The sequence below is a fragment of the Engraulis encrasicolus genome, chromosome 2 (genome assembly GCF_034702125.1).
Source record: "Engraulis encrasicolus isolate BLACKSEA-1 chromosome 2, IST_EnEncr_1.0, whole genome shotgun sequence".
Classification (NCBI taxonomy): domain Eukaryota; kingdom Metazoa; phylum Chordata; class Actinopteri; order Clupeiformes; family Engraulidae; genus Engraulis; species Engraulis encrasicolus.
The window spans coordinates 35,583,517-35,606,785 of NC_085858.1; the positions used below are offsets into that span (position 1 = coordinate 35,583,517).

A 23,269-nucleotide genomic window follows, 5' to 3' on the forward strand; every position below is an offset into this window, starting at 1 on the left:
CGGAGAGAACAACCTGCAGATCGCCATTGGCCGCATCAACTGGGGCATCGACTACGCCAAGGCCTTCGTCATCGACAACGTGCGCAAGCTGCTCGGTCTCAAACCTAAACCTAAACCGGGTGAGGACGGGGAGGAGGGGGAGGAGAAGGAGAAGGATGGTGGTGAGGATGCGGATGAGCACGGCAAGACCAACAACCTGGCACTGAACCATATGGACTCGGACGGCATGGAGGTTGGTTGGTTAGTTAGTTAGTTAGTTAATTAGGAAGTTAGACTGACAGTTTTTGTTTTCAGAGCATACATATGCTTAAATTAGTCTTGAGTCTAAAAGGAGGTGTTCCAGCATAAACAACTTATTGGCAATCACCAATTTCATAACAGAGGCTCACTGTGAAGGAGGGGGAGGGAGAGAGATGGCAAAAGTAAAAGTAAAACTGTGCTTCCTGAGGTAAATAGACCTCTCTGGTGAAATGTAAATTTTACATGACTGCAGGTGAAGAAGGTAGACGGCGTGTGGGGCTGGCCAGAGGAGGAGGATGACGAATACGCTCCGGAGGCGATCTACAGGACCGCTCTGACCCTCAAGGTGCCCATCGCCAGGGAGGAGTCGGACTCCGACACGCGCGACGACAGCGCCTCAGAGGACGAGCAGGAGCAAGAGGCAGCCGATGGCGAGAAAAAGAAGGTATGAATACATGGGTTCTAATTTTTTGTTTTCTCCTGACTGCGCGAAAGTAGCTGCGCACAACTCAACCTCTGATTGTTGGAAACCGCTGTCGGTCAAAAAAATTAGCTTGGTTGGCTGCCAGTGTCTTTCCCCTCCTCACAACATTGTGTTTACAAACACAGCGAACCCATGTATATGAATAGGAATAGAAATGACTCTGTTTTCCACAGAGAGGCAAATTTGTCTTCAGTTCCACCACCACATTTAAACATTGAAATCACTATCACAATACACAATGCAAACATTCAAGCACTGCAATTTGTAAAATCAAAAAAAGAGAAAGCTGAGTTACGTACATTAGCACTCAGTAAGAGCTAGAGAGAAGTATTACTCATACAGTACACTTGTCTAGCTGAGATATTTTCTTTAAAATCTGTACTTTTTTGAAAGGCGGTATCGCGCCATAGAATTTGATGCCTGGTGTGGTGGGTGTGTACTGCATATGTTCCAATAGGTAGTCAAGGAGCAGTCGAAGGGAACTTGCACACCTAAATGCTGATGCAATAGTAAACTGTTATTGCATATTAACCCCTTAGCACAGCACCTATGTTATAACCTTACTGTCACCAAAATTGTAATGTCTATGTCTTAATCTTTTACTTAAAGGGACAGTTTGGTCAATTTCAACATGCAGTTGTAATGCTCACACTACCCTGGACTTGTCAGTGCCTGAGATTTTTTTTCTTCTTCTTCAACCGTTTCCGAGATCCTGGTCATTGTAATGGGGGCAGCTCTTTGTTTACATTTCAAAAAAACATTTTTATTTATTCCCAAAAACATCCAAAAGTTTATAAAACATCAGCAGACAACTAGCAAACAGCAGTACCTTTTGGGAAAATATTTGGAGTTGGCCTATGTTTCATTTTTTAAAAATGTAAACAAACGCTGCCCCCATTAGAATTGCTCATATCTCGGAAAGGGCTGAGCCGAAAAATGTGGCATCACCAGGTATTGACAAGTCAAGGGTAGCGTGAGCAATACAACTGCATGTTGAAATTGACCAAACTGTCCCTTTAAGGCTCTCGGCACTGTCATAGCATTGTTGCCATAATGTAGTTGAGTATTTTCAGCAAATAGTGAATAGGCCCGCCGGCGACCCCATCTGCAGTAAGAGGCTACAGAAAAAAAAGTCCTACCCAGGTAAATGTGTGAATGTGTCAGTCAGACCATCCTCAGTGCACCACGGATAACCGTTTATATCAATGTAAAGGTGTGTGAGTTTCCTTCCACTGATCTTCTCTTGCACTCATCTCTGAAATAAATTCCAGAGGCCTACAGTATGTTATGTGCACGCCCTCTTGAAAGCAAACGATTAACGGTGAGTTCACTGGCAGTTCCATATGCACCAAAAGGCTACCAATACTCAATACCAATACACACTCACACATGCACGCACGCACACATGCACGCACACACATATGCACGCATGCACACACGTCACACACTCTGGAACTAGAGAGTAACACATCAGCAAATGCTATAGTTCAATAGTCATCTTCTTCCCATGAGAACCTGTCCGTGTGAGGAGAGGAGGTGAGAGAAGACCTGGACACTGGACACCTCTCTGACTCTAGAGTTGCAGTATCAATCTTGTACGGTAGAGTCCCGTAGGCCATCAGAAACCCCATATTTGACTTGAAGCTATAGTATACGGTACCTACACAATCTGGCCTTTGAGAAGCTTGATGCTCGTCAGGTCAGTGACGTCTGACGTGGTTGGTTGATCATCGATCCGCCAGGGCTTGACGCCACCCAGTGCTGCTGCCTGGGCCTCCTTACGTTTACATGAGAGGGTGTCTCAGCTCTGGGGGTGTCTCCTAAACTGGGGCATCTGCAGACTACATCTATGGGAGGTTTATGTCACAACGACAGACAGGAAAGACCGTGGGAACGGTGGCTGACACAGCAGCATGAGAAATGTATGCTCTCTTCCGCCCGACTCTCTCTCTCTCTCTTGCTATTCGTTCACCTCTCTCTCTCTCTCTCGCTCTCTCTCTCTCTCTCTCTCTCTCTCTCTCTCTCTCTTACTATTCGTTCACCTCTCTCTCATCATCTTTTTTGTGTGCCCTTTCTATGTGTCTCTATTTCTCTCTCTCTCTCTCTCTCTCTCTCTCTCTCTCTCTCTCTCTCTCTCTCTCTCTCTCTCTCTCTCTCTCTCTCTCTCTCCCTCTCTCTCTCTCTCTCTCTCTCTATCTCTCTCTCTCTCTCTCTCTCTCTCTCTCTCTTACTGCCCCTTACTTTCCTTTCATTTCTCTTTTTCTGTCCTTCCTTTTGCCTTCTTGTGTTTCCTACTGATTTGCCTTATAAAGACTAGCCTGGCTCTCACGCAGACCCTTCGTGCTTCGTGCATCTTCGTTAAACTTTGTGAGCTCGCAAAAGGGTCTGGAAATCTTAGACGAGCCCAAACGGAATCAGATATTTCACAGCCTGTCCAATCAGAATCGCGGGGCGGGATCGCGGGGCGGGGTATACACAAGACAGTGGTTGAAGTAGTAGTGATTCAAAAAACAAAAAAAGCCATGTGAATTCTCCAATCAGGTTCGAGCTGTTTTGAACACAACTACGCCTTTCCAGAGCTAAGTGATTGACAATGTTCCAGATGGTTGTTAACAACCATCGTGTGAGAACCAGGTTATAAAGACTGCTCAGTTTATTTATTGGTCCATGTTGTTTTATGACGCAAGTATGTACGGTAGGCCCACATGGCAGCCCTTGCAAGGCTTTTTGAAGCTATAGCACATCAGCAGTGATGGGTTGTATTCATTAGCGATAGCAGCCAAGGAATTAAATGACTTGTAGTCTTTAGTTTCAATGAGATGCAAATTGAGCCTCTTTCCTGGCACCAGAACAGAATCATACTGTGCCAGTGATTCTGTACTAGGTCAGGTGGCTAGTGGGTTATATAACAGATGGGCATCATGGTCTTCCAAGCATGTGTGGGTTAATTAGTGGACCAATTTAGAGGGAGATGATGATGCCATGATTCAGCATACTGTAGATGGCACCTTCCTGAGTTGTGCATTGGACTGCTGTTAGAGCACAACCAGGGTTCCCTGATGTGATTGGTGATTTCCAGCCCAATTTGAACCACATTCTATTGATTTCTATGGCCATAAATCCACAGAAGAAATCTGGTAACCCCATGCACAGGCTCTGGTGCTTATTGACAGTGGTGTCACCTATGGGTTTGAGGACATTATAGTCTCCCGGTTTGGACACTTCTTATGTCCTGGATTGGACAGGAGAGTCTTAGTTGAGAGTAAATACTACTGTACTGTATTGATAGTAGTACTGTAATATGGGGGCCTCTGATGTCATGACACTTTGTGCTGATTGGCCTGCCGGAGGGCCCCTTCAGTGTTTCCTGAAAACGCTCACCTACAGCATAACAGCATTGCTATGACATTACTGAGGGCCTTACGTAACCAACTGACTTGGTCATTGCAATATTGGTGACAATAAGTTTATAACAGAGGCTCTGCACAAAGGGGTGAAAACAGCACTATGCAACTTTAACAAATGATCTGAAAAAGGCAGTTGAAACTCAAATGAGTCATGAGGCAAATTCCGCTTCCCTCACAAAAAAGTCTTGAGCATCTACTGTACTACACATACACATACATTTCAATGAAAGTTTCAGGACGAAACTAGATGGAGACAGTCATTTATTGAGAAATGGTTGGAAAGTGTTCAGACTGGCTTGTTGGGCCTTTACGGCAACATGGCCTGCAGTTTTCAAGCGTCACTCCAGCTTGCTGCTCGCTGCCTCTGTGTCATGAAGACGAGCCGAATTTTCCCACAGTAGGTCGAGCATGCAGGTCGGGACTGCGTGTGTTTCGGTTGTTTGTTTACCCATCAATCTCCAAACGACATGCTGCCACCTCAGTGAAAGAGGACGACCATGTGAACCTGAGGGCGAAGATTTACGCAAGTGAGAGAGAGCCGAAGAGAGCGAGACACCGAGAGAGGGCGAGAGAGAGAGAGGGTGAGAGAGAGAGAGAGAGAGAGAGAATGAGAGAGAGAATGAGAGAGAGAGGGAGAGAGAGAGAGAGAGAGAGAGAGAGAGAGAGAGAGAGAGAGAGAGAGAGAGAGAGAGAGAGAGAGAGAGAGAGCGCTCTCCTCAGTGTCCTCAATCCATCCTCATGGGTATATTTATAGTGCACCTTACACATGTACTGTAAAACTACACCGATTGCCTTACAATTTATTCATCATGCCAAACAGCACTCATCTTCAGTGTCATCACAAACTTTAAATAGTTCCACAAATGACCACACACGTTCACGACAGACCTTCTTCTTGCAAGGTTAAGGTGTATTTTTTTTTCTTTACATTCTTGGCCAAAAAGAATCTTCACCATACTATTTCTCATTACTATAATCTTGTACTTGTGATATTTCTAGCTGTTACAATGGCAAACAACAGTCCATGTGCCTACATTTCCATTTAGTATTTTTCAAACCCTTCTTTGCTATGCCATTCTAGTTTTAAACTGTCATATAACATTTGTAAAGGTTTGTGCACTAGGTACGTATGTGCCATACTCATTTTTCTCATTTATTTCATTTATGACTTATTGGGTTATGTGATGTGTATGTAAGACTGGGTTGGGGTGGGGAGATGTTGGTCACTGACTTTGTAATGTTACTGCTTCCCATCTTGGGGTATGAATATTGTTTTCAATAACAAACACAGAATAAAATACTGTATACTGTATACTGTATACTGTATACTGTAACAGACAAGACAAATCATGAAGTGTCCCAGTTGAAGCTGTGTCTGCATACAAGATCCCTCCCCTGCAGCCTTCAGATTTGATAACGCCCTTCACATAAGTAGAACTACACAGTCTTCCTGTGCTAGTAGGCTAGGTCTTGATGTTGTGAAATTAGGCTATGTTATGTTATGATCACTTCCCGCGTTATCTTTTTTAGGACTATTATTACTGTCTTTGTGTGTGTATGTGTGTGCATGTGTGTGCACTTTCTCATATGATCCCTGTACAATTGGCGGTATACGGCAGCCTCCAGAGCAGGTGTGTGAATGTGAGCATATGTGTATGTGTGTATGTGTATTATGAAAGCGCTTTGAACAAACTTCATTGCTGTTATACTGTGCTATGTAAATACATCTGGTATTGTATTGTATTGTATTGCTTTGTAATTGAACACGTGGATGTCTGCCTGTGTGTTGTTGCAGAGGGTGCCGGATGGGGATGATTCGTCGGTGTGCAGCACAGTAGACAGGGGCCCGGAGGTAGAGGAGGTGGAGGAAGAGGAGGAGGAGGATGAGGACATGCCTCAGGAGTGCTACACTGAGAGTAAGGTCCACACACAGTAGCCACACACAGTACTGTACATTTGCACAGTAAAAAATATCATTAATATTCCATAGTAAATTTACTTTAATCCAGATTGAGTATTTACAACACTGTGGAGAGTCAAACTCTGAAAAGGCCACACTGAGCAAAGTGTAAAATGTGTTAGTGTAGGACCTAATATTATATAATATCTAATATATATATATATATATATATATATATATATATATATATATATATATATATATATATATATATATATAACTTTTTAAGAGTTATATTAAATCTGATTTTTTTTTACTGTGTAGGGCCTGTTCGCATTGCATGGTTACTTTGATGTAGAGATGTGCGGGTGAAGATGCACGTCTATACAGTAAAAGAATTTCAGAAGTTAAAAGTCACTTAATTATCAGCTAATATTATATTATGTAATGAGCTATTAAGCGGTTCAGCGAAAACCAACTGGAATGTCCATATTGTTGAATATCCCAGGTTGACAAGCCATTGTGGGATTAGCTAATTCAAACATCCAGTGAACGTGAATAAAGTCCGCAAACACTGCTCGTCTCCTGTGTTATTTTAAAGGGGCACAATGTAGGATGACGTCATTTGCGCGGTGCCCGTGGCATGCCTGTCTCAAAATCTAATCTATCAAAGTCATGGAAAAAATGCTGTTTAAATAAACTCACGGTGAGAATGTTTTTCATCACGGAATGCCAGCAGTTGATACAAATATGAATACGGTATGTGAATCGATTTTTCGGATGAGAAGTGTTTCCCTCAACACTCAAAGCGGACCGCGCTGTCAAAAGTTGCAATTGGGTTTTTCTGACAGCGGACCGTGGAAGTGGTCGCGAGAGTCACCGTTCACCTACTAATGACTCAAATAAGCATCGGATGACTCGGGACAGTGATTAATTAAACTTTTAATCCTACCTAGAGCCCCTTGCATCATTAAAATAACACAGAAGACAAGCAGTGTTTGCGGACTGTATTCACATTCACTGGATTATTGCTTTCATTGTTCTGCACCTGGCCCATCGGATGGGATGTGCACACATCTACTCCTCTAATTCAAACATGTCAATCTCACATCCAGGACAAATACAGAGTGAATTCATGTCAAAGCTTCATGAGTGACCTCGTCTACCTGTTTGCATTGGTCACTTTTGGTGTAAAGACACTAATATGTTTTGTGGGTACACTCCCAGATTGCCTATGGCACTGCCCCTGGTGAGATGCCAATTGAATTATGGGTCGTATATCAAGATGGGCTTAGATAGATTTACAGAAACATTGCTACATACTGTGATATACAGTAAAATGACAGTGGTCTAAGATAGTGTTTCTCAATGGGGGCTCTACGGCTCAGCTAGGGAGCCCTTGGAGGGCGTTGAGAAGCAGACAACTGAGAGGGGGCGGTGCTTAGTAACCATAAGGGGTCGTTAGTCTATTTTATTTTATAATACTAAGGGCAGACTTGTGATGAGGCCAAGGGGGTATTGGGATGCTTATTATTAGGTCCAAGGTGTCTAAGAGGTGTTTTGTGGGTCCATCCCCAGATTGCCTGCGTCGGTGCCCTTGTCTGACCCTGGACATCAGCGAGGGGAAGGGCAAACGCTGGTGGAACCTGCGCAAGACCTGCTTCCTCATCGTGGAGCACAACTACTTCGAGACCTTCATCATCTTCATGATCCTCATGAGCAGTGGAGCACTGGTGAGATGATTGGGGCAGCCTGGCCTAGTGGTGAAGTGAAAGTGAAAGCCCAACTGGGAAGCTTCAACTCCCATTGTCATTGTGACACAGCACTCCACAGCACACAAGGGAACCCTGCACACGGCACACAATGAAAATGCATTTTTGCCTCACCTGTGCAAGGGGGCAGCCCCCAATGGCTCCCCAAGGGAGCAGTGCGGCAGGACCGTACCATGCTTAGGATACCTCAGTCATGGAAGAGGATGGGGGAGAGCACTGGTTAATTACTCCCCAACCTGGCGCATCGGGAGTTGAACCGATAACCTTTGGGCAACAAATCTGACACCCTAACCGCTTACCCATGACTGCCCTTAGTGGTTAAGGAGATGGACTTGAGATTAGAGGGTTGCAGGTTCCAATCCCTCCCTATCTCACTCCATGGCTGAAGTTCCCTTGAGCAAGGCACCTAACACCCACACTGCTCCAGGGACTGTTAGTAATACTCTCTACTTAATACAACTGCAAGTCGCTATGGATAAAAGCGTGAGTTAAGTGTAATGTAATGTAATTTAATGATGACACTGGAATTACGGGTCATGTTACAACACAGGGAATTTTGCAGCACTAATGTAACACTTAGAGTTGGATCGAATACACTCATAAGAGGACTGTTAAGTCAAGGAGACTGGTGAGTGGAAGACTGGTGAGATTTGCAGAATCTGTCTCTGTCATTTACAGAGCATAAAACAGGGTCTGCAAATTCATAGAGCCACTGACATCATCTTTATGGGTCATATTACAACACAGGGATTTTTACATTGTTGATGCAACACTTATAGTGGAGGATGAAATGCACTCTTTTTTAGAGGACTGTTAAAGTTTGACTCTGCAACTCTTCGATGTCCTGGGCTTTCTGTCTAGAGAGTTTCCTGCAGTCCGCAACACTTTCGCATCTTTAACAGAATCTCATCTAACTGAAAGCATCAATGCAAAAGTGACATACTATATTATAATCATAAAATCCTGAAGATTGTTGTATGGATTTAAAGAAATGAAACAAAACCTTGTCACATTTCTAATTTCAAATGTGCATAGGGAGTAGGGAGTCTTCCATGCATCGGAGAACTTGTTAAAGGGACACTATGCAGGAAATGGTCAAAAAAGGTACTGCCACTATCCTGCTCATTGAAACTGGGCTGCCTATTGCCAAATTTGATCTTTACATGAATGTTTACTAAGTAATAAACAAATATTTTCTAGTATGGTCCAAGTACAGTCAATTTTGCAGCTAAAAATGGCTATTTTTGGAAATTCAAAATGGCGGACCATGGAGAAGATCCCCCTTTTCATGTATGAAAAGTGAATTTTTTCCAGTCATAATGAATACTTAGAATTTGATGCTGGTGGTAAGTATTCATGAAAAAGGTAACATTAGCGAATGGGCAGCATGAATTCTGGAAATAAACAACTGAAAATCTCACACAGTGTCCCTTTAAGGTGTTTAATGAACTCAAAAAGTGACTAAGTGCTCCTTTAAGGCTAAGGCAATGCACTTGCGGCCAGAGCGCCCCAGCAGGTCTGATTTCCCACACTGAGTGGTGCGTGGATATGTGCTTTCCTCCATCCTCTACTGTAACTGAGAGCCTTAGTGTAAGGCTGTCTTCACACACTCATCCCTGGGGTGTCTGTTGGGTTTAAATGCAGAGACTGAATTTTGTTGACACAATGACGAATGGGAATCGCTTTGAAATGTTAAACTACATGCTGGGGTTAAGTTTACACAGAAATAACACAGAGAGACGTTAGTGTCATCTTCAGCACATGGTGACATACAGTACAAACCAGATACAGTACAACATACGTATAATACATTTCAAGATAATATTTGAAGATTAAAAAAAACAAACACTAACACAGAAATACTAATGCATGTCATACAGCCCCTTTACAATTTCTAAGATTCAGATCGTGACACTGACTCTTCCATTCTATTATATTCTGGATTTAATGTAGGGATAAGGAATCTTTTTCATTCGAAGGGCCACTTCAAATTTCATAAAGTCCTCCAAGGGCCGTACTATGAACCCAAACCAGGATTTCACCCCGCACTTTAGGCCTATGTTGAAGGTGGCCACCTTTACGACAGATCCCACCATCCTTCACTGGGTCCCCTGAAAAGATAACTTGGTAACACTTTAATTTAGTGTTACATCTATAAGCACCAATACATACAATGTTCATGCCTGCATAAGTAATTTGTAAGTACTAAGCAAAAGCTAAGGCCTACTAGGTCCTTACTAAGGTTAAATTGGTAATACATCCCTTATTGTGCATGAACAAGATAGGCTATTTGCAAATACATGCCTAACAAATGTTTGATTTTGCTTAGTACATGCCTTACAAGTTACTTATACAGGCACATTATATTACTTCTAATAGATGTAACGCTAAAATAAAGTGTTACCGATAACTTAATTGAACTGCAAATGTGATTTCTTAGACTGCTAATGGCACATTGCTACTGTACCGTTATCTCGCAGGCTTTTGAGGACATCCACATAGAGCAGAGGAGAGTGATTAAGATCGTCCTGGAGTACGCTGACCAGGTGTTCACCTATATCTTCATCGTGGAGATGCTGTTGAAATGGGTGGCGTACGGCTTCAAAGTCTATTTCACCAACGCATGGTGCTGGCTTGACTTCCTCATTGTTGATGTAAGATACAGATTATTTGTTTTAGAATGTTTTGCGACTTGATGCAGTGTAAATGAGTTACAGAAAGACGTTTATATTTTGTTTTCCTCTCAGTGGTGTAGTATACGTAGAACGCGGGTATACGGAGTATACCCACTTCTAAATTTCAGGGATTTCAGTATACCCACTTAAAAGTGATTGATCCATTGTTTTGAATGGCACTAATATATACAGTATACCCACTTCAAAAAAAACCTCAAATATACAGTATACCCACCATAAAAAAGTAGACTACACCACTGTTTCCTCTGTTTGTGATATAGTAGGACTTTGCTATTTGTTGTGTTTGTACTGTTTGGCCATGACAGGGCCGTTAAATCCCATTTTAAAGGATTTTACTTCTGTCATTGGATCTTCCAGACTGTACATCTTGTTTCCATTACCATCATCAGAATCTTTTTTTGTAGTTTGATTTATTTGTATTGTGACACAATCAGGAATCATAGGTTTGTTTGTTTGTTTGTTTGTTTGTTTGTTTTAAACTCCTCTAACTCTAAGTATGTCCTCCAAGGTTTCCATCATCAGTCTTACGGCCAACATCCTGGGCTATTCTGAGCTGGGGCCAATCAAATCCCTGCGTACACTCAGGGCCCTCAGGCCTCTCCGAGCGCTGTCCAGATTTGAGGGCATGAGGGTGAGTCCTTGTGGAATTAAGGATACATACACATGTAATGTATGAGGGCCTCTTTTCCAAAGCCTGTTTTATGTCTGCTCAATATTTTTCTGTGTCTTAGAAAGATGAATGAAAGAATTTGTTTATTTCATCTCAGCACTTAATCTGTCAATTTACCGTATATGATAAGGACAGACTTGGGGATTTAGGTGGTGGTGAATGACCCAATCCCATCACTCTTCAAGCTTCTGTAATTAATATATTCATTTAAAATATCCATGTGGTGTATGCACTGTAGGTGGTGGTGAATGCTTTGGTGGGGGCCGTCCCGTCTATCTTCAACGTGCTGCTGGTGTGCCTGATCTTCTGGCTCATCTTCAGCATCATGGGTGTCAACCTGTTTGCCGGGAAGTTCTACCACTGCATGAACACCACCTCCGAGGAGATGTTCCTCACGGATGTCGTCAACAACAGGTCGGCAGAAATGTCAAAAGTAACCATAGAAGTAAAACAAAACTTGCCACCATTACTTTCTACACATTTACTTCACAGTGTAGCCAGTAGAACAGTGTACCTGCCTTACGGATTGCTGGCTGGATCAAAGTTGTGGTGTTTTTTTGTAGGTTTTTAGTTATTTTCATTAACAACACAGTATATCTATCTCCTTAGGTACAGTGGAAGAGCTGGTGTAACAGTTATGTAAATATCATGGGGCTTATTTATAACAGGTGCGTACGCACAAAAGACTGCGCACGCCACGTTCACCGCAAGGTTTGGTATTTATAGAAAAATAACTTGGCGGTAAACATGCGCAGCTACACGCAAAGTTTTACCCATGCGTACGCCCTAAACAAAAGACCAAACGCGGAAAGCGCGACCTCGGGAGGTAGCTGGAAGAACGACCCGAAATTGGTAGGGGAAAAAGCGGAGGTCACGTGTCACGATAGCCACTTTAACATTAATGCAGTTCGCAACGAAAAACGTGATTGTTTGTTTGTTTGGTAATGGTGGAAAATAATTAGGCTTACCTGGCCTATCCATAGTCACATGCATGTTTTGTAAAGAAGTAACCGACGCTTAAAATTTTATATTTAGGGTACATTACTTTTGGAAATACCCAAATCACTCACGGACCTTTTCAGTATATCTGTAGGCTATAATTGTGTGTGCGTTCCGACTCTGCAAGGAATTACGCCAACATTTAAGACAGTTGCAGAATCATCTGCTCAAGTCCCACGTGCAGCTGTACTAATAGAAAGATAATGGTTGATTATCTCAGCCATTCGGCATACAGACAAGCATACAGCCAAGTGCCATACTGATGGACAGCTTCGTTTCTGTTGTTGCATGCCATTTCTTTTTCATGCGGTTCGTCAGCAAATGAGCAGAGGTGTGCATTTCTAAGACTGCTGGCCTTATAGACTGATAATGCACGTTTATAATACACACATTAAATAAATACAGACTAGAAAATGCCCATAGATGTCATGCTGTCTGTGGATGTGTCGATCGACAGTTGGGGTCTCGCTTTGAACTGAAAGCAGACAGCTGCGCGCAGTGACCAACGGTAAACCCGGTGCATATGAGGTGCCATGAGACAGCGAATAGATTTTCTACCAGTGAATTTCACATGGGAACATGCCATGTGAGATGTTCCCTTGACGCAGCTATTTTTCCCCTTGTTCACAACTCAATTAGTAGGCCTACTACATGTCCATGACTTGGTAGGTTCATGTCCATGCCATCCTTATTATTTATTTATTTTTTCTGGTATAGCGTGACTTTTGCGAACATAACCATCCACATGCTGTAATTCGAGGGATTTTGTTTTTTGTACACTTCCCAAACTTAACCGCCTCACATTGCCCAACGTTCTCTAGGCCTATCAAATAAAACGGTTTTGCTCCACATGTGGTAAATAGGCTATCCCGTCTGCTTTCCGCACGCCGTCCACAGATATAAATATTCATTTTGGGCGTTTCACTGAATATTCATAGATAATTATGGGTGTGTCCACAGGTGCGCACATATGCCGCAACTTCAGAGTCAGTTGGGATTTATAAAGGGAAATCGACGTGGAACGTGCGTGCGCCATGCTTTATAAATCTGAATATTTTCTTGCGCACGCACATCCTGAGTTTTGTGCGTGCGCCATCTTTTGGCGCATTTCTTCCGCAAAGCTTTATAAATGAGGCCCCATGTGCTAGTCTTGTACTTACATCATGAAGTCATTGCTACTCACTGCTACCCAGGGCCGCCGCTAGGCATAAGCAGAGTAAGCAGAGGAGCGCTTAGGGCCTCGATCACTTTGCCCCCAAAATTGGGGCCTCCTAAATTGATATTGACTAAAAAAATGTATTATTATTATTTAATTATTAGGGGGGCTTCTTGACCAGTTATGCTCGGGGCCGCCAAATCCTTAGCAGTGGCCCTGCTGCTACCAGGGGCGTTCTACAGTAAAGGGATGTGATGGAGTGGCCATCACTAGGGTTGTGGGTGTGTTCTGACTGTCACGCCAATGTGCCTGGCTCTTTGGTGTAGCGGTCAGAGCCCCAGTTTACTACCCCGTCGGGTTCGAGTCCCAGCTGGGCAAATCTACTCCCTTTCGCTACAAATGGTGTCAGAATTGGGATGGCTACCGTGAGGCCATCGGAAGGGTACCCATTGTGTGTGAGCCGTAACTCCATGTGAGGGACACCCAAGATTGGTGACCCCGGTGCGAGGGACCCCAGTGATGGGTGAAGCATAGATGACGGGGCACACTGGATGGGAGAAGCATGATGGGCAGCAGCATGAGGGACACCATGAGTTCCCCGAAGGGGAAGGCAGTGTGATGGAGTGACCATCACTAGGGCTGTGGTTGTGATCTGACTGTCACGCCAATGTGCCTGACTCTTTGGTGCAGCGGTCAGAGCCCCAGTGTACTACCTCAGAACGTCCGGGTTCGAGTCCCAGCTGGGCAACTCTACTCCCCTTCGCCACAAGGGAACTAAGAAAATCTTTGCTGCTGCTACTCACTGCTCATTTCTTTGTGCCACTCCTGCAGGTCAGACTGTATGAACCTTGTGGACGCCGGCCTGGACGCCCGATGGATGAACGTCAAGGTCAACTACGACAACGTGGGCATGGGATACCTCTCTCTGCTCCAAATAGTATGTATCTACTGTATGTACAGTCCAATGAATGATTGCCCGCTCATAGATGTGTACTATGTAAACTTCTATGTAACACTTCACTTCAAGCCCATTCTACAGTGCATTATGTGCACATTTATAATGAATTATAATCATAATGAGTCACAATGTATTATGAATACGTACACTGATAATGCTAGGAGAGTGTTACCGTAAACTCTTTTAATCTGTTCAGACATGTCCCTTGTCATAAACTTGCTGTTACTAGAATGTTTTTTTTTACTACGCTGCGTAATGTTGTAGCAGTGTAGTACTAAGATAGTTAAGTCATAGTTAAAGATCTTAGTAAAGTTAAAGATTGGTGTGAGCCTGTGACTTTTTGAGTATATTCCATTTTCAGCCCTTCCAACCATGTAGTAAGTTTTGCTTTTAAGTTTGTCATACCAAGCATGCGATCGTTTTTGGCACTTTTTAACACTGTATGTTATCACATTGAATATATTGTAGCACCGAAGCCCCCCGAACTGGACTGTGTGTCTTGTTTGTGTCAAGACTGTGTGTCTTGAACCCCCGTTGAGAAACAGTGTGGTACTACTCAATATGTTAAAATCTGCCTTTGTGTATATTCCATGTAGTCAACATTCAAAGGTTGGATGGACATCATGTATGGAGCCGTTGATTCACGTGGGGTGCGTATCTCCTTCAGTAACAGTACTTTAGACCAGTGCTTCAAAGCCTTTTTTGTCTTGTCTTGTGTATCCCCTTCACCCTAACCCTGTGTGTTATACTGTGAGTACACCCTCAATCATGCTCTAGATATTTTCCTACATCTCATTGTGACCATGCTCCACACATTTGTTATTATTCACTTTTTCAACACATCACTTGCAGTATGTTTGCATACCCCTAGTGGTACACGTACGCCTGGGTGATAATCACTGCTTTAGACAATACTTCTAACTCATCATCAGGACATTCTCTGACATTATCTGACATGCAGTAAGCACACTCTTCATCAGCATCAATTCTTCATTTTCATTTTCATTTTCTCTTTTATTTTCCCCTCCATCCTGCTCAGATTGAGGATCAGCCAGAGTACGAGGCCAATCTCTACATGTATCTGTATTTTGTTATCTTCATCATTTTCGGCTCATTCTTCACTCTCAACCTCTTCATCGGTGTCATCATTGACAACTTTAACCAGCAGAAAGCAAAGATAAGTATTACATGAAATTGATGATCGTTGGATGCATACAGAAAATGTGCAATCAATATAATATAAACAAATAATATAACCAAACATTCCATTGCAAGCTTAATAGTTTATTCAGCATTGCAAAATGTGTAAATGCAGCAATTATTATTTAATGATGATCGTTCTAAGGGCCCAGCCCTCACAGGGGGGACCTTTGAAAGCTGTACATATTCAAACAGCGCCCTGCTGGTGATTCTAAAGTCATGAAGTGAACAGTCTGTGTGCTTTTTAGAATAATTGTCCTTTGTCCCTTTACTTTGGAGGTAAAGACATCTTCATGACAGAGGAACAGAAGAAATACTACAACGCCATGAAGAAACTGGGCTCCAAGAAGCCTCAGAAACCTATACCCAGACCAGAGGTCAGTCAAGGTCCACTAAAAATAAAGTGATACCTTATAAAAGAAAGAAATGTAACTGTATATGAAAATAGTGTATGGGGCGTGCTGTGGTGCATGCAGCACAGTAATGCACCGGTCCGTACCATGTGCGGGGCCAGTATGACAATGGGGATTCTGGCTTGGGTCATTTCCCAGCCCTACTCCATTTCTCTCTCTCGCACTCATCTTTGTCTGTCACATTGTTCTGTCATGATGAAGACCCAAGAAGCCCAAAAATACTTTAAAAAGTATATAGTAGTATATAACAGGGCATGTGGGCATTTTGAATGACATTATTATACAGTATAACATAAGTTTTAGTAACTATGTAAGTATGTATGTATATGCTCACTTGTCCCCTTACAGAACAAGTTCTCTGGCCTGGTCTTTGACCTGGTGACCCAGCAGTTCTTCGACATCCTGATCATGACGCTGATCATGCTCAACATGATCACCATGATGGTGGAGACGGACGACCAGAGCAAGGAGAAGGAGGAAATCCTCTTCCTCATCAACCTGGCCTTCATATGCATCTTCACCACCGAGACCACTCTGAAGATGATCGCCCTCCGCTATCACTTCTTCACCATCGGCTGGAACATTTTCGACTTTGTCGTCGTGATTCTGTCCATCATAGGTAGGTACAGCGTAGTGTAGTGTAGTGTCGGTGACCGCAAGTGATCCTTATTTAATTTCCCAACATGTGTTGTTCTGCATTGTTGATTTACGTAAGGCATTCCAGTTGTTCCCTTAAACAAGCAGCTGTGCTTTGAATAGAACTCAAGTTATATTTTGTAATTTCAATTTTTCTGCATTATTGTGGCGTGTAGGGGTCAATTCCTCAAACAATTTTCATTACACTGTAAATTTATTAGAAAAGTACACAAATAAGAATATGTTGGATTACTTCATGTTTCTATTTCTGTTTTTAAGGTCTCGTGTTGGCAGACATCATTGAGAAGTATTTTGTGTCTCCAACTCTGTTCCGTGTGATCCGATTGGCCAGAATCGGTCGGGTCCTGCGTCTCATTCGAGGCGCCAAGGGAATCAGAACGCTCCTGTTTGCCCTGATGATGTCACTTCCTGCCCTGTTCAACATTGGCCTCCTCCTCTTCCTCATCATGTTCATCTTCTCCATCTTCGGCATGTCCAACTTCGCCTACGTGAAGCGCGAGGGCATGATCGACGACATGTTCAACTTCGAGACGTTTGGCAACAGCATCATCTGCCTGTTCATGATCACCACGTCGGCGGGCTGGGACGGGCTCCTGTCGCCCATCATGAACAGCGGCCCGCCCGACTGTGATCCGGACCTGGAGAACCCTGGCTCGGACGTTCGGGGCAACTGCGGCAGCCCCGGCGTGGGCATCGTCTTCTTCTGCACGTACATCGTCATATCCTTCCTGGTGGTGGTCAACATGTACATCGCCATCATCCTGGAGAACTTCAACGTGGCCACGGAGGAGAGCGCCGACCCGCTGTGCGAGGACGACTTTGAGATGTTCTACGAGACCTGGGAGAAGTTCGACCCGGACGCCTCGCAGTTCATCGCCTACGAGAAGCTCTCGGAGTTCTGCGACACGCTCAAGGACCCGCTGCGCATCCCCAAGCCCAACACCATCAAGCTGATCACCATGGACCTGCCCATGGTGCCCGGCGACAAGATCCACTGCCTGGACATCCTGCTGGCGCTGACGGCTGAGGTGCTGGGCGACTCGGGCGAGATGGACAACCTGAAGGACAGCATGGAGGAGAAGTTTATGGCCAACAACCCGTCCAAGGCCTCCTACGAGCCCATCACCACCACGCTGAAGCGCAAGCAACAGGACGTAGCGGCCCGCGTCATCCAGCGCACCTGGCGCAAGTACATCCTGCAGCGCACCATCAAACACGCCTCCTACCTGTTCCGCGAGAGGTCAGACCGTACCAGCGAGGGCGAGGAGCCGCCCGAGAAGGTAGGCATGATCGCCGTGAGGATGAGCCGTCTCTACGGCGACGGCAGCTACGACGACTTCGACGATTCGTGGGACGTGGGGTACGACACGATGCCGTTGACCCCCTCGTCCGGTCCCGTGGCTCTGCAGAGCGAGGTGCTTCTGCACTCGGCGCCGTTCGCCATCCTTGACACGGATACTGACACTAATACTGCCGCGTATGTGGACAGTCTGAGAGAGACCATTGTTTAGACAGGATTGGTTTTTGATTGATAGTCAATGGAGGTCATTGTGAGTGCATGGGTGTCTTCAAAGGCATTATGAAGAAGACCTCCGTGATTCACCTCATGGCTGCACAAGGTCAGGTACAAGGTCAAGTCAAGATAGAACTTTCTTGGTCTGATGCTTATTGATCGATTGTGTTGATTGTGAAAATGTAATTCTTAGTCAGGGGATTGACTTTACAGTCGGACATATGAGTTGGTAGCAATAGCAGTTTTGACAGGTCTTTTTTATAAATGTTCAATGGTCCCTTTTTAAAAAAAAGATTGTTGCAAACAAAAACGACCCCTATGCACATAGCTGCTGCCCTGGTAGGACCTCTACCTTGCACTGATTTTCTATTAATATTCTATATCTGAATATTGTCCTTACTTCTCACTGTGATTATTTATTGCTGTATGCATGGCTGGTTTGCAGCAGTGGTATGGAAGGTGACACAAACTACAAATGTATGAAATTTACAATTATATTTAGCTGACACTCTTATCCAGCTCTACTGTATTACTCTTATTATTACTGTACTACAATTATTAGTATTCTATTACTCTCACTTATCCATTACTAATCTTAATATTGTTACTAAAATAGTAAAATATTACATATGGTGAGCGAGATATATTTCTAAATCAATCAAAAATGAAAACAGAAAAAAACTATTTCCACACCAGACAAACCATTATAATGTTTTTCATAAGATCATTAAAATACATTTAAAAAATAAAATATTTGAAAATATTGAAGTATTAATTCGTAGCGTTATCGGTAAATGAGAATATTTGTCAACTCAGACTATTGTTATATGACACTACCTGATTGCCTGATGTTCAAAAATAGCACACCTTATATTACTATTTTATCACTGTATGTCTCAAAGGACGTTTTTCTGGCGTCAACCAGTTCTGTGTGCATGATGTACGTAGTCTAGTGATGGCTATATGGGGTATGTTCTGAACTTCTGACTGTATGCATTTGTACAGCATATTAATATGCAATTATGATATTACATGTCCATCAGACTAATACTTTTAGTAACTTTGTTGTAAAGGAGCAAATGGATGATGTTAACAGAGACTTAGATATTGCAATTTGCAAACACATGACAAAAGTGTGATGACACTAAAATGTGCCAAAGGATGATTATAAGCAACTGTCCCTAAATTGAGTTAGCTTTTGACAAGTAGGCCTATTGAAGTTATTTATTTAGGTTAAGGTATACATTTAGGTTAAATATATTTTCTGGATGGATGGATGGATGGATGAATGAATGAATTATGATTATGTGAATGAAACTCCACAGAAGAAATTTGTACCCCAGAAGGAATTTGTACATCACATTTAAAACAGTCATAGAAAAAAATAGCAGGTCTTAGGTACTGACATGTAAATGTAAATTGTAGCACCCCCTTAAAATGTAATCCCTCATATCGCGCCCGTACAGTATGTGTTACAATCATATGAAAGAGCCCCCCACAATACATACAATGTAATGAGAACCCAATTCTGGGCCCCCTCTCTCCCTGGGCCAGTAACAACGTAACCCCCCCCCCCTTTGTATAACTGTAATAATATACTGTATTGTTATAACTGCAGTGAATGTTACCGTTCACATATCACTTATATTGAACAAAAGCACTCATTACTTTCAGAACGATTTTCTGGACTATAAAATGAAATTTAATGTAGTTTAACGCCCCTTTAACCCTTTTGCGAAAACGAGCATATAGGGTGACTTATTGCTTCATGTCACGGACAAAGTAGTTTATTTTCTAGATTAATTTATTTTTATATAAAAAATATTTTCTATTGTTTGCCTTGTAAAATGCTTTGATTATTGTAGCTCATGGCTTGTCATAGATTTTGTGTTCTTTATTGCCTTGTTTACATGTTGATGCCTTGATCAACTCATCAAATTAATTTTAAGTTTAAAACTGGCAATTGCATGTAAAGAGCTGTAATGTAGAGACATTTCATTTCTTTTCATTTAACCCTTACTTAGCCAGGAAAGGGCATGTTCTGTCACAGTCCTCAACAAAATGGCTCATTATACTCTAATTCATTAATACCATACAATAATTAACCCACTGGGAAACATAAGGGACACTGAGTTATTGAATGAATGTGCTCATATTTAATATGATAATAATTTATTAAGTTTAAGGCTTCAACTTTATCACACGGACGACATTATTGAATAATCGTTTGACTACACATTTTTTTATGTATTTATGTGATGACATATTTGCTGTTTGACATTTTGAAGCAATCATTAACCTTCTTCAAAAATATACTAACTAATTTATTGACTTTCCACACCAGAAGTCTTACCCAATCATTTCTTCTTTGAGTCTTTCTTCAGCGTCAGCGAAGAAGCCAGTCAGAACGTGTGAGTGTTGTGACTGCTTGTTTTCGTTTTGTTTTGTGATTTTTTTGTGTGTAAATTCACATGTCGAGATTGTATACTGCTTGTTGTTTTGTTTTGTTTTTTAACAAAAAGGCAAGACAAGTTGATCTTCCTGTTCTGCTGTTTTTGTTGCATTATGATGATCATTTCCTTTTGCAGCAGAAAAGTCCCGTCAGCTGAACTGCTGCTTGTTAAGGGCTATGCTGACGTTTGAATCCTCTTCTGCTTGTATGTGACTAGACGGATTGGTATTGAGCCACTGGAGTACTCGTCAACCACATTCTTGGAACCATTGGTCAAATCATATTATGATGAGGATTGTGTTATTCTGTAAAGGCAAAGATTATTTCGGTGTCTTCGGTCCTATAAATGGTTAAGAAAAGGGTTGTACGGTACACTATAGTCTTAAGTGTGACACACCCCAATATTGTTGTCAGCAGTATGTCAAGGGCCAAGAGGCCAGCAGAATTTTGAAGAAACCAGGGTTCTATGGGGCTTTTGAGTAGAACTCTGGGTGCACTTTGGAATGTTCTTGGGTCTAGAATGTACCCTCTGTACCCTATGCATGCCAAGACTGAAAATCAGAATGATGTGAGTTGTATTTGAGGATGCTTTGGTAAATGGGTAGATGTCACTATGTGTGTTTTCATTGTACACTGTAGACCAGGGGTTGTCCTTGCTGCTCTGTGGGCCAACTTCCTCTTCATCTCTTTTTGCTCCTACACATTTGTCTTGTCCAGAACGTTGCGAGATAATTGCTATTTAGGACAAATAAATGTGTTTATTTTAATCACATCACAGAGTGATGATAGAAAAGAGAAAGTTTAATACGACTGACTGAATCGCTAACTGACTTCTGAAATCAATCCAATAGGCCATGGGTGGGATGGGCAAATGAAACTACAAGTAGGTCATATGGAAACTGAGTTGATGTTAGCATTAGCTACGTAGTCATCAACCTTACTGTGCACACTCTGTGACCTGAAACAACAGGCCTTTGGATTGATCAATGCCAGATTTCTCTTTCAACCCATTGATGCCTAAAACAGCCGCCAAAAACCCTGCTAAATGCCTAAAATATTTCTTGGAGAAGGTACTTTTGGCCTTTAAAAACCTAAATATGTCAGCCTCTGAAGCACATAAAACATGACATTAAATGTATTTAAAAGCTAAGACCCCCATTTTTATTAGAACATGTTCATTCAGAAGTAACGTACCAAGGTGTTAAAAAAAAAATCTCAAATCTCATGAGCCTGAATGCTGCATCATGCAGTGTCAGGAGCTAGGGTCAAGGGTCAAGGTTGCACTACGCAGCATCCGGCATCCCTGGATTAAGTCAGATGTCTACACAGTATGGAACAAAAAGAAGGAAGCCTTGGTTTGATTGTAGTTGGAATAGAGTGAAGTATCTCTGCTTTAGGTTAAAAAGGACAGCCCCTCTAGAATGTGTGTATTCTTGAAGATGCTTGTACATATGTATTATGAATACAATTTTGGAATTGTTTTTTAGCTCTTTTACAAAATGCATAATAAATACACAAAAAATCAATAAAAACTGTAAAGAAAACAGCACATTTTGAGCTGACTTCTCAAGCTACTGGTGTCAGAGCAAATGAGCAACATTTTCACTGTATGTGACACATATATTTTCTTCTTCTTTTTTTTTTTTTAGAATGGATTATATCTGGAGAGGAGATATGGTACTTCCAGGTGTAATAAAATGTATAGCATTGCAAGGGACATGTCTGTGCACTTTTAGCCTATGTGCCTACTTGTATAGTGCACAGAAAAACAGTGTTATTTCAACTCTCAAATCTTTTAGACTGCATTTGGTCCCAGACTCTGTCACTGTTGAATTAAGATTGCATTGTGTTTACTGTTTGTAAACTCTACAGTCCAAACTACTGTCACAGTACAGTAGGCGTATGTGTGTCCATATTCACTGGCAAATGACAAGCATAGGCACATGCACATGCTTGATGCATGGCATATGTACTACAAATTGTAATTTGTCTTCACAAATTATTTTGTCTTTATTGGGTCTGTAACAATGATAAAGTATACAGGTTGATGGTCTGTAATGATACAGTAAATTCACACGTTGGATTTTTTCCTTTAGCTGCAACATGCCATCTACTGGTTCACTCTAAATGTCACAACTTTAAACATGTGGGAGAGCATTCCCTGCTCTATTTTTAGCAGCCATGCTGGCCCGCTATAAGCTGTTAAGTCACCGAGTGTATTTACAACAAGGGTGCGCGTTGCTAAGTTTCATCATCGAGCCTACGGCGTTACATTTTTGGGATTCCTGTTTCAGTCCAGTTATGTGATTTAAGAGATGTGGCTACCATGGTAACAGTGTACTGTAAACGTGAAGCGGAAGCTGGTGTCGCAGCTCGACAACATTGAGAAAATGTTTGGATCGGGTGCAGTATAAACCTGACCTCGGCCCTGCCGTGGTTCTAACGGTAGGGCACTGGGCTGCTACCCCGGCGACCCGGGTTCGATTCCGTCCCGAGTTCTATGCCGGTCCTTCCCCACATCTCTCTTCCACCATAGAGCTTGGAAGTCCTGCCCCTTAGTTCCGCATTTCACGGGACCTAAGCTGACCATCTAACAACATGGTAGCAAGTAAATATCTTCTGATTTCAGCCATTATATGCCCTGGCTATAAATATGCTGTTTAACAGGCTAGATATAGATTATTCATGCAGAAGTATCAATATTTTGTCCTAAGGCCATCTGCATGAAAAATGTGAAGAAACACACCCTTCT

At 42.5% G+C, this 23,269-nt stretch overlaps 1 protein-coding gene across 1 annotated transcript in view; it reads left to right on the forward strand.

Moving 5' to 3' along the window:
* Positions 1-22,669, forward strand: part of LOC134438064 (sodium channel protein type 4 subunit alpha B-like) — a 49,311-nt gene extending 26,642 nt beyond the window's left edge. The window contains exons 15-27 of the mRNA XM_063187655.1: positions 1-232; positions 494-685; positions 5,927-6,047; positions 7,610-7,764; positions 10,284-10,457; positions 11,008-11,130; positions 11,408-11,583; positions 14,156-14,261; positions 14,879-14,932; positions 15,322-15,459; positions 15,755-15,859; positions 16,244-16,514; positions 16,811-22,669. The exon at positions 1-232 is cut by the window's left edge and continues 71 nt beyond it. Coding sequence (XP_063043725.1) covers positions 1-232; positions 494-685; positions 5,927-6,047; positions 7,610-7,764; positions 10,284-10,457; positions 11,008-11,130; positions 11,408-11,583; positions 14,156-14,261; positions 14,879-14,932; positions 15,322-15,459; positions 15,755-15,859; positions 16,244-16,514; positions 16,811-18,063 — 3,100 coding nt within the window. The 3' untranslated portion in view covers positions 18,064-22,669. The remainder of the gene's footprint in view (positions 233-493; positions 686-5,926; positions 6,048-7,609; positions 7,765-10,283; positions 10,458-11,007; positions 11,131-11,407; positions 11,584-14,155; positions 14,262-14,878; positions 14,933-15,321; positions 15,460-15,754; positions 15,860-16,243; positions 16,515-16,810) is intronic.
* The last annotated feature ends 600 nt before the right edge of the window (positions 22,670-23,269 follow it).